This window comes from Hoplias malabaricus, chromosome 18, assembly GCF_029633855.1.
Source record: "Hoplias malabaricus isolate fHopMal1 chromosome 18, fHopMal1.hap1, whole genome shotgun sequence".
Classification (NCBI taxonomy): Eukaryota; Metazoa; Chordata; class Actinopteri; order Characiformes; family Erythrinidae; genus Hoplias; species Hoplias malabaricus.
This window is the reverse complement of record NC_089817.1, coordinates 35,786,030-35,798,104: the sequence shown is the minus strand read 5'-3', so window position 1 is coordinate 35,798,104 and position 12,075 is coordinate 35,786,030. Positions and strand designations below refer to the sequence as shown.

The window sequence follows — 12,075 nt, the reverse complement described above, 5'->3', positions numbered from 1 at the left end:
TAATTTTAAAACAGTAATCAATGTTCTCACTCTCTGACGGAGTGAGAACTGGAGGTCTGTAAACAGTAAACACTTACAGTACACACTGACTTTTATGTAAAATGTAAGAGTCAGCCATAACATTAAAGTCACCTCCTTGTTTTTGATCTCCTTGTCCATTCTTTCAGCTCTACTTTCCATGCAGCAGCACTGTGTAGTTCTGCAATTAGACCGTAGTCCACCTGTGGCTCTTCATACTGTGTTACCCCTCTTTCCCCCTGTTCCTCAGCGCTCAGGTCCCCCACAGAGCAGGTGTGATGTGGTGGTGGATCATTCTCAGCACTGCAGTGACACTGACGTGGTGGTGGTGGTGTGTTAGTGTGTGTTTTGCTGGTGTAGAGTGGATCAGGCACAGCAGTGCTGCTGGAGTTTTAACTCCTCAGTGTCAATTCTGTTAGTCACACCAGGAAACTGAAATAGTATTTTATTTCATGTCAATATTCAGAGAAAATCACAGAGCCAAGGGTACGGACAAATTACAACAGTGCGGTCGGATATAAAACCTTTATTAGACGACATCATCATAAATTACAAATATGATATCTCTTGTGTGTATAAAATGAGTATAGTCCCTCCATACGCTGCCGTTTGATCAGTTCCATCCAGTGGGACGTTTTTCAGGATTTTCAGGGGACAGGGGACACAGAGATTTAACCTGAATACAGAGTTGAATAAACACTCGGAAAGTGAAATACTCTTAAATCTAGTCAAAATATCTAAAAATTCTCATTCAGGGATCGTAGTAGGATGGTCTAAGTTTTCCAGGACGCGATCTAGATCTCAGAGTGTGAAGTATTAGCCATGGACTAATCTTGCGCTGGTTTCTCACAGAGATGCGATGACTCTTGCGGTCTCATTCCTGAGGAGCGCGATTAGCATGGCTGCTTGTTGAGGTTGTTGAGGATTTTTTGGTGCGGGGCTTTGTACAAAGCCACGAAACTTCCAGGAGCCAACGTTCCTCTGCCGTCTTCGTCCACCTGCCCCATCAGGATGAAGTTCTGACCTGAGAGAGAAAGAGTTAAAGCCAATTAAAAAGGTGATGCCACAACCATCTGAAGAAGGAAGCTAGGAGAGGATTATCATTTAATGGAACTGTCCCACTGGCGTCCCCTCCAGGGTGTATTCCCACCTTGCGCCCGATGATTCCAGGTAGGCTCTGGACCCCCCTGCGACCCTAAATTGGATAAGCGGTTACAGATAATGGACGGATGGATGGATGGAACTGTCCCACTGCAGGGTCCCTACTCTACTCTATACTCTACCATAATTGTTCCACTCCTCCACCAGGTGAATCAGGTCCTGGTTCTGGAAGCAGGTTCTTGTTTAGTGGCTGTTCTCTCGTGGTTCAGAGCGAGTCGAGTAGGGACTAAACCGTGGCGTGTAAACCTTGCAGAGCGCTGATCGTCCAGAGTCGTCACTCTACGCCATGCAACGCAGATGACCAGCACCAACTCTCCATCTGTAAAATCTCCAGCTGCAGCAGAGATCACGTTTGTTTTTATATGACTCACGACGGCAGCTCGTAAAATGACGCCGTGGTCTTTTGAAGAGGATCAAACGCTCCCTGGATCGGTGGCCGACGAAAGAATCCAGTGAGAGCTGGACGCTGCAACAAGTACAAACTCTACTGATCTGTCTGAACTGATAACGGAGCTGTGTTCAGTCCCAAACAAAAACAACACGCCAATACACCATGAGTAAACACCGCTTAACGTTACCGCCGCCGTTGTTGTGGTTTCCAAAGCCTACTGTTCCCCTTAGAGACGACACCAGATACATTTCAGGGGGGAGCTGTGGGAGTGGAAACCCAACCAGGGACCAATCAGAGAGTAGAGTCCCACAGAGTGTAGGACCATGCAGTGGAAAACTGCCATTACTCTCACACTATGTCACCCAGTATGATGTCAGCTAATGTGGGGCCCACAACATTTTCAAATACTGTGTGTGTGTGTGTGTGTTACCTCTACGCAGCTGTGGGCAGATCTTACAGGGCAGCACCAGTTTAACAGACATGGTTTCTCCGGCCTGAGTGATGGTCAAGCTGCCAGCTTTAAATGCTTTAATGATGGACACCGTAGCGTGGACACTGCCCTTGGGACCGGGCGAGAGGGCCGTCACCATCCCTGTGATCACTGTGCAGACAAAAACAGAATAAGAGTTTTTTTTGTATGTTCTTGACATCATCAGAGTGATACTTGGCACTCACCAAATTCACTGGCACAGAAGTTGGCCTTGATGGTTCCATCTCTCTTACACTGTTTGGGACACAGCGGGTTTACTGAAAATTAAAAAAGACGTCACAGAAAAGTCATATTGCAGAAAGTGACATTAGATGTGAACAGGCACAATTAACATTTCCCAGCAACCTTTAGCTTACGGTTTTGCAGCTTGGTCATTGGTCACTACAAAATATACTTTTCTGAATCTACAGCAGGCCACAGAGAGCGGTGAATATGAGTGCTTTAAATGAATGCAAGCAGTCACTGACATGAAATACCTCTGTTTTTAGGCTTACAAACACGTTTAAATTAGGGGCTTTGTGAGTGTGTAATGTATAATTGTAATTCAAACTGTTGTGTCATTAAAGAAACATAAAGATAACCTAAAAATCAAGCAGTGTGAAAATGGCGAATGAAGAGTTTATTCAGTGAAGGTGAAGTAGCAAATGAACACTTCATTTTTTTGTTGAATAAAATGGCAATTGCCTTTTTTAATAATAAACAACAGTTACCGTAAAGTGACAACAGTTTGAACTTTGAATTACAATTATACGTCACACATAAACACTTTAAAATTTATTTTACACCTAATATATAGAATAACTACAAACTGGCGCCCCCTTGTGGACTACTTTACATCTGCTAAACATGAGCGTGAGTCACAACCCAGGTCCCATAAGCATCTTTCACCACTGAAATCACAGTAACCTGATAGTAGAAGTGTAGTAAAAAGTAGTAAAGAGTGAGGGCTCTGACCTGGCCGGGACGGTCTGGACTGGTCCGGGTCCGGTCTTGGCTGGTTTGGGTCAGGTCTGGGCTGGTTTGGGTCAGGTCTGGGCTGGTCTGGGTCAGGTCTGGGCTGGGGTCTGCGGACCGGTTGGACGGGTTTGGCTGGGATGCGTCTGGGTGGAGCTTTAGTGGTGGTTGTGGTGGGGGGGGTTGTGGTGGTGGTTGGAGGTTGCGTGTTGGTGGTGATGGGTTTCTTTGGCTGGGCTGGTGGTTTGCGGGGGATCGTGGGTACAGACTGCACGCTGCCTCCTGATTGGCCAGAGCCGGCGGTGGGGGACCGGGACCCACGGGGGATGCTGGAGTAGGAGGCCATGAATCCATCAGAGGTCACACTGAGGTCAGACACAAACTGGACAAGGAGGACGTTGCTGTTGGATACGATGGTCCTGAAGACGGAGAGAAAGGTTTAAACACAATCAAAATGAACTGTTTTGTCGTTACCACTTTATGGGCTGTGGGATTTTGAGTTTTCTCTAAAACAGCTGCATGTCCTACCCTCCTCCACAAGATACACAGAGCATTTTCTGAAGTGCTGAGCCCACAGTAGCAATGACAGTGGCTCTATTCTCCCTATTACAGATCAGAGGAGCATCACAGTGATTTTGAAGCTGTAGTTTTGAGGTAAAAATAATACCCAGTGTTGCTTTAAAGGGGCATAGTGCAGAACGGATTAAAGTAACAGGCAGTGTTAGGACCTGGTGTGTGGTGAGATTTCAGTTGACAGATGAACTGTACCTGAACAATGGGGATATATAGCAGTGACCTTTAATAAAGTGCTGAGTTCTGTAGACTGTATTTTTATTTTTATTTGCATATACTGTATAAACAAAGCCAGAAGACCACCCCTCACTCACTCAGGGGCCACGTCCCCGCAGTATTTCCCGATTTGGCGAGAGTCGTCCTTCTCTCCTCCATTATAAAACGCCACATAGTCGAAGCGGCAGTACGTGTCCAGCTCCACATCAAACTTGTCAAACTTCACCTCGATCACCTGCGACACCAGCGTTTATAATCACACCCTTCATCACCAGAGACGGAAACACTCTCCTAAAACAACATCTGGCAATGCCCTCCACAGCATGCTTCCCTCACACTGAGCTATGATTTGTGTGTTGTGGTGGTTTAATTCTGACCATGTTTGGGTCCACGGTGATGAGCCAGGAGCAGCTGAGGCCTGGGGGGTAGTTTTTCTCCGGCCAGTTGGGGGTTTTGATGGTGCCTCGTGGTTTTGTTAGTTTTCCACCACAGAACTGATGCTCTGAAACAGACACGAGACACAGATCACAGCTGAGTCTTCTTCAGGTACTAAAACTGAGGTTATCCTGGTGGAGGTTCTAAACTAAACCTGTTTGAACAAGCTCTTGTTGGGGAATATGCGCTTTTGTAAGTGCATATCCAGTTCAGGGTGGCGGTGCGTCCGGATCCTACCCCAGAATCACTGGACGCAAGGCAGGAACACACCCTGGAGGGGGCGCCAGTCCTTCACAGGGAGAACACACACTCACACATTCACTCATACCTACGGACACTTTTGAGTCTCCAATCAACCTATCAACGTGTGTTTTTGGAGCGTGGGAGGAAACAGGAGCACCCAGAGGAAACCCACACAGACACAGTGAGAACACACCACACTCCTCACAGACATTCACCCGGAGGAAACCCACGCAGACACAGGGAGAATACACAACACTCCTCACAGACATTCAACCAGAGGAAACCCATGCAGACACAGGGAGAACACACCACACTCCTCACAGACATTCACCCAGAGGAAACCCACGCAGACACAGGGAGAACACACCACACTCCTCACAGACATTCACCCAGAGGAAACCCACGCAGACACAGGCAGAACACACCACACTCCTCACAGACATTCACCCAGAGGAAACCCATGCAGACACAAGGAGAACACACCACACTCCTCACAGACAATCACCCGGAGGAAACCCACACAGACACAGACAGAACACCCCACACTCACACAGACAGTCACCCGGAGGAAACCCACGCAGACACAGAGAGAACACCCCACACTCCTCACAGACAGTCACCCGGAGGAAACCCACGCAGACACAGAGAGAACACCCCACACTCCTCACAGACAGTCACCCGGAGTGGGACTCGAACCCATAATAAAGTTTATTATTATATTATTATAACTATTATAAAAAATGTAATAAATTAAATATCGTTAAATATCCTTCGGTACCATCCACGTGAGGTTTTCCTCCATTGAAGTAGGCGAGGAAGCCTCGCCCCCCGTTGCCAGAGTCTGACACCATCTCCAGCATCATGGTGTTGGAGGTGGAGATAAGAGCTCCTGGCCGAAATGTGCCACAGAACCGGCCCAGCTTCTGCACCATGTTGGAGTGGCCATTGTAGACATCCACATAGTCGTAACGACACAAGGGGTCAGCCTCCAGGTCAAACAACCTGAAGGACAACATCACCACATTTCCCTCTGGAACCTGAGCAGAAAAAAGGAGAAAAGAGAGATAGTTTATTAAAACTGCACCTTATACTAAACCCAAGTATAAGTAAAGAAGTAAATTACTATTAGCACTGGAGCTAAAAAATAATGTTAGCCTATTAGCATTAGCCTAGTAAGCTATAATGCTACTTTCAAGTGCAATAACATGGTGGTTTCCTCCGAGGTCCAACACTCGTTCCCCTGACTCTGTCGTGTTCATGGAAGCTCTCAAGATGTTTTGTTCTGTTAATTTTAGCTTTTCTATGGGTGTTTTTATCATAAATATAGCCAAACAACATGTGTGTTCATCATAGGTGTTTACTCTTAGAATGGATGGACTGTTCCGCTGCAACAAATACAGTTTTAATGTCACAACTCGGGCAGTTTGTGCTTTTCAACGTGTCTGACTCAGGCCCCCAGAGTTTCAAAAGCATGCCATGGGAAGTAAGCGGAAGTGCTACGAGAGGACCATCTGAGAATAGCTCTCCATTCACTTCCATTCATTTCCGGGTGTATTTTTAACCAATAATAAAAGCATTTCTGAGCCACTTCTGATTACCACACAAACCTGGTTCTCGTCTACAGAGAACGGACTTATATACACATATATATATAAGATTTGGTGATTTTGCTCCTGAGCTTCTCCTACAGTGGCAGAGTGTAATTCATCACAATGACTTTAAATCTGTAATTTTAAGGTAAAGTTATCACATAGTGTTACTTTAATGCCATCAAATCTTCACAGCAACGTTCCAACATCTAGTATAATGCCTTCCCAGAAGAGCAAAGTCTCTGACTGCAGTAAATACACTCACACCCCTGATTAATGTTGTTCTGTTCAGAAGAAACACTGGACAATAATTGTCAGTAACCCTTTCTTGTAGCCACTAGAGGTCTACAGTAATATTGTTTCTGCGCTGTGTTTGAAAGCTCCACTCACAGTGATGTACCAGGTGCATTTACTGTCCGGTTTGTAGAAAGAAGGGAAGCCTTCACTGCCCACAAACCCAGAGTCTCCCTCCAGGTGACCACCGCAGTTAAACACCGGCCTAAACACAAACACACAGTCAGAAAACAGAGTGGAAAACAAATTCTTTTTTAAGCTGATTGAAAGCTGCAGAGAAGGTGAAAAATCAGTAAGAGCCATGAAAGACCAGCTCTGTGTCCCAAATGGCTCCTTATTCACTATTCCCTACATTCCTCACTATGCAGTGCACTATAATAGGGAACCTAGTTCACACCCTCACCAAAGCACTCACACAGTCACTCACACACTCACTCAGTCACTCACACACTCATCCAGTCACTCACACAGTCACTCACGCTTGTGGACAGTTTCTCACCCTCACCAAGTCACTCACACACTCACCCAGGGAGAACACACCACACTCCTCACATACAGTCACCTGGAGGAAACCCACGCAGACACAGGGAGAACACACCACACTCCTCACATACAGTCACCCGGAGGAAACCCACGCAGACACAGGGAGAACACACCACACTCCTCACATACAGTCACCCGGAGGAAACCCATGCAGACACAGGGAGAACACACCACACTCCTCACAGACAGTCACCCGGAGGAAACCCACGCAGACACAGGGAGAACACACCACACTCCTCACAGACAGTCACCCAGAGGAAACCCACACAGACACAGGGAGAACACACCACACTCCTCACAGACAGTCACCCGGAGGAAACCCACTCAGACACAGAGAGAACACACCACACTCCTCACAGACAGTCACCCGGAGGAAACCCATGCAGACACAGGGAGAACACACCACACTCCTCACAGACAGTGACCTGAGTATTCCACCCAGGACCCAGAGACTCTGCAGCTGTGTGACGGTGACACACACACTAGTGCCACCTTGCTGTGCAGTACTGCTACTGCTACTATTCTCTCTCTCTCTCTCTCTGTGACAGTGGCCTTTTGTTCTAGACTCTTTCCTCTCTGTCTGCAGCTCTGCTGAAGCGTTTAAACCCAGTGACATTAGAAGAAAACCTCTGCTCCCCTCATTTCAGACGTTCAGATGCTGCCAGAAAACCTTCATCCAACTGAAACACAGCCACTGCACAAAGACCGACCGGACAGCAGCGAGATAAACATAAACACACAGGGGAAAGACCCATAGACTGCTTTATACTCCCACAGACCGCTGCTTTAACCCTCTGGAGGTCACCTACAGCACGTCACACCATTTATGATATTCATTTATGGTTAATAACAGTCATGAGTTTGTAGACACCACTGCATTATGGGTGTGTCCCCTGTACTAAAATATGACATGGGACGCTCTGGAGCAGCTGGCCATGAGTCGCATGTCACCATGGCCAGTGCCAAACAAAGGCTAGAGGGGTATAGATACCTCTAACATTAGGCTGAGGAGCTCCATCCAATTACTCTGAGATGATCTAGAACTAAGCATTCAACATCCGTCCATGACCTCAGTATTGTTAATGAGGCTGAATGCCATCAAATCCTCACAGGAATGTCCCAGAATCGTGAGTTAAACTTTTTCCAAGGAGTAGGAGCTGTTTCTGCTGTAAATTAGCAACAAGCAGAAGATTCGCCGGACAATGCAAGTGTCCAGAAAGGTGTGTGCTGTGTGAGAGTCAGTGAAATTACTGTCCACATAATTAAAGGTCCTGTACCGAGGGTTGGATGAAGAGTTTGAGTAAATATTGCCTTTAAAAGCTCTTAAAACATTTAAAACTGTAGAGGAAACATAGAATATCGTACAGTAGATGAACTCCACACACTCACGACTCTCCAAACTCACTCGGGGAACTTTCCACAACGCCTCCCAAGAGTGATTACTCCATCTGAGCTCAGCGTCCAAGAAGAACGAGAAAAATGCTGTCTGAGAGTCAGACTCAGCTAAAAACCCCCATAACACACCAGTGTCTACAACTCCAGCCAAGTGAAATGACACACAATAAAACATAGGCTTGTTTACTGTAGCAAAATAACACACACACACACACACACAACCAAGAGCACAGTCTGTACACTATTCATATTTCAGTCTCAATCACTTCATACAAAACTCCTTCATTGATATCGAGATCTGGGCTCTTTTTCTTCTTTTGTGTCTGTTTCCTTTCCTCTGTGTGGGGTTCTTCTCTCCAGCTCCACCTCCTTTCAGACCCACACAGCTGAGGAGGGATGGACCCAGAGCGGTGGATGTGCTCAGGTCTGAGGTGAGAATGGAACTGGAAGACTTCCTCTCTCTCAGAGGTGAAAGCTGAAAAGGGAGAGCTTGGGTCCCTCAAAGTCCCACTGCCTCTTATTTGCTGACATCCTCCCACATCTTTCTCGGTTTATGTCTAATCTGCTTAGAAACTGAATAATTAAGAGCATGTAGGAATAATAATTATAATAAGTCCCATAGGTTTTGTACATGGGCTTATTTTAATGTTCACAACTAGAAAACAAACCCTAAACTTAACGTGTTCCTGTAGAAACCAGGGTTAATTTTGAGTCCTGAAAATGTAGCACACACACACACACACACACACACTCATAGAAGCCCTCACCTGGTGTAGTTAGTGGTCTGGCCAAGTGTCTGATCATTATTGAGCAGCAGAAAGAGCCCAAAACAGAACGTCCAGCTTAACGTCTCCATTTTCCTCTTCGTAGCCATGACACGAGAGAGAGAGAGAGAAAGAGTGGTAGGGCACTGGGGGAGGAGGGACAGAGGGAATGATGCTGGAGGAGGAGTAGTGTGTGTGTGTGTGTGTGTGTGTGTGTGTGTGTGTGTGTGTGTCTTGACAGGGGGGACCTAACTGAGGGGGAAGAGGGATTTTTTGGTGTCTAATCAGAGCCAGATGTTGTGTGTATCGTTCTTATTGACATTGGCCTGAAAAATGCATGACACATTTATATTCACCGGAGTAGAAAAACAAAGGAAAACTAGGGTAAAATAAACCAGGAAAACCAGGATTTGTGTGTGTGTGTGTGTGTGTGTGTGTGTGTGTGTGTGTGTTTAGAGAGAGTATGTGGCCTGCCTCACTATCTAACACAGTTGCTTTATCAGTGATTGATTTTACTTTTACAGATTTGCTCTTTTAGTTTTAAACTGGAGCTCCGAGGATCAAACTAGAACCCAAGTTAGCATGACGCTAACAACATTCCTGAATTCACATCTCACACTCAATTCAAACAGTGTTGTTCACAGTGGAGCTAAATGGGACCAGACATCTGAAGAGTTGAATGCTGCAGAACTGGTGGAGCTCAGTGGTGATTGTGGGTGTGTGTTGTAGACATGGAGATGTCTGGTTCCATTCATCACCACTAGAGAGACCTCTGACCTCTATACTCAACCATTTCACAGCAGAACTCCTCTCTGACCTTGACCGCAGACGACCAGCACCAACTCTCCATCTGTAAAATCTCCAGCTGCAGCAGAGATCACGTTTGTTTTTATCCGACTCACGACGGCAGCTCGTAAAATGACGCCGTGGTCTTTTGAAGAGGTTCAAACGCTCCTTGGATCGGTGGCCGACGAAAGAATCCAGCGAGAGCTGGACGCTGCAACAAGGAAGGAACAAACTCTACTGATCTGTCTGAACTGATGACGGAGCTGTGTTCAGTCCCAAACAACAACAACACGCCAATACACCATGAGTAAACACCGCTTAACGTTACCACCGCCGTTGTTGTGGTTTCCAAAGACAGAGACAGGGTTAGAGACTGTAGTGGGTTCTGACCCTGTGAGACTCACTGCTGTCTATAAACCCAGAGAACAAAGTCCCTTTCTGCTGTTGTTGTTGACTTACATCTTTAATTCCTTTTACACCAACAACGGCCCCAGTGTGTGACTGTGTGTCTGTGGTGTGTGGAGGAAGTGCCTCAGGGCTTTGTGCTCAACAGGACGTGGTTAACAGCTGGACTTTAGTGGATGAGCTCAACGGCTCCTCAACACAATCACACGCGGCCTGAACTTTTGCTGATATGGGGAAAGATGATGGCAAACGTAATGAAGCACACGTGTGAATGTATCTGGAAGTCTTTGATGTTTTAAGACTGTCCTGATTGAAGGAGACATACCCACATCCTTTGTTAAATATTTGTAGATACAAAGCATTTCATGGAACTGGGTTGTAACTAACTCACTCACATTTAGTAGCTGCTCCACAAGGGGGTGCTATTCAGTGCAGCATAGCCCCTGGGTGTCCTTGTTACTATGTGATTACACCGCCAGATTAAAATCTGGAATTTTAAGCACCGTAATGCACTGAGTGATAGACAGAAAGATGGAAAGACAGACAGACAGACACAGAGAGAGAGAGAGAGAGAGAGAGAGAGAGAGAGAGCAGTTTATCTGTCTGTCCAAGGTCTGAGTGCTAAAGAGAAGTCTCAAGGTGCAACAGGAATTTGTTCCATATGATTTTCTGAAGCAGATTGACTTTGTTGATGCCTGTTGAGCCTCATCTCACACACAAACACACACACACACAAACTTTCTTTTCATGAAGAGGAGTTGAAGTTGATAAGTAACAGCAGGGATGAAGATGCTGTAAACCTCTAGTTCAGAGACGCCCTGTGTGTTTGTGTTTGTTTGTGTGTTTGTTTGTGTTTGTCTACACTTGCGAGGACCATATATAGGAGGACCAATATAATGTCGTAACAACCAAAAGAGAAATTTTTCCTGGACATTTTTATTATTATTATTAAATCATTAAAGTTACTGAGGTTTAGGTCACTGTCACTTGTCTACACTAACACAGATGTGTACGGAAGTCCTCATAGATGTAGTAAAACCAGATTGTTTGTGGTGAAATCTGTGTGTGTGTGTCTTGGCTTTTGTCCCTGTGGTCTCTGGCTGAAGTGAAGATAAGATTCAGAAGGACAGAGGAATGTGAGACGTGGGAGAGCTGCTGGGGGCCTACAATGGGTGGGGGGGGTGGGGGGGTGTTGTTAGTGGAAGGGCAGTAAGGCTATAATCACCCCTCAGCAGTCCAGAAGTATGGGGCAGAAGAAAGGTTTATAAACAACCACTCAAAACAGAGAGGGGGCAGGGGGAGAGTACAGAGGGGGTCCTAGCTACTGAACATCAATAACGTACAATAAAATGACGTTATTAATAACACTGTGCTGGATACACACACACTGGCCACTTTATCAGAAACACCCCCCCTCTACTGACTCTCACTGGCCACTTTATCAGAAACCCCCCCCCTCTACTGACACACACTGGCCACTTTATAAGAAACACCCCCTCTACTGACACTCACTGGCCACTTTATCAGAAACACCCTCCTCTACTGACACTCACTGGCCACTTTATCAGAAACCCCCCCCCCTCTACTGACACACACTGGCCACTTTATCAGAAACACCCCCCCTCTACTGACACACACTGGCCACTTTATAAGAAACACCCCCTCTACTGACACACACTGGCCACTTTATAAGAAACACCCTCCTCTACTGACACTCACTGGCCACTTTATCAGAAACACCCCCCCTCTACTGACACTCACTGGCCACTTTATCAGAAACACACACCCCCCCTCTACTGACACTCACTGGCCACTTTA

The 12,075-nt window shown here is 46.3% G+C and overlaps 1 protein-coding gene across 1 annotated transcript; it reads right to left on the bottom strand.

The window, feature by feature from the left end:
• Positions 1 to 511: 511 nt before the first annotated feature.
• Positions 512 to 9,218, bottom strand: pcolcea (procollagen C-endopeptidase enhancer a). Its single transcript, XM_066650961.1, has 9 exons — positions 9,070 to 9,218; positions 6,461 to 6,569; positions 5,260 to 5,518; positions 4,181 to 4,305; positions 3,902 to 4,038; positions 3,015 to 3,433; positions 2,246 to 2,317; positions 2,001 to 2,171; positions 512 to 1,042 (listed from the first exon to the last, which is right to left on the bottom strand). The coding sequence occupies exons 1-9, from the start codon at positions 9,174 to 9,176 to the stop codon at positions 912 to 914; spliced, it is 1,530 nt and encodes a 509-aa protein (XP_066507058.1). The 5' UTR covers positions 9,177 to 9,218; the 3' UTR covers positions 512 to 911.
• Between the last annotated feature and the right edge of the window lie 2,857 nt (positions 9,219 to 12,075).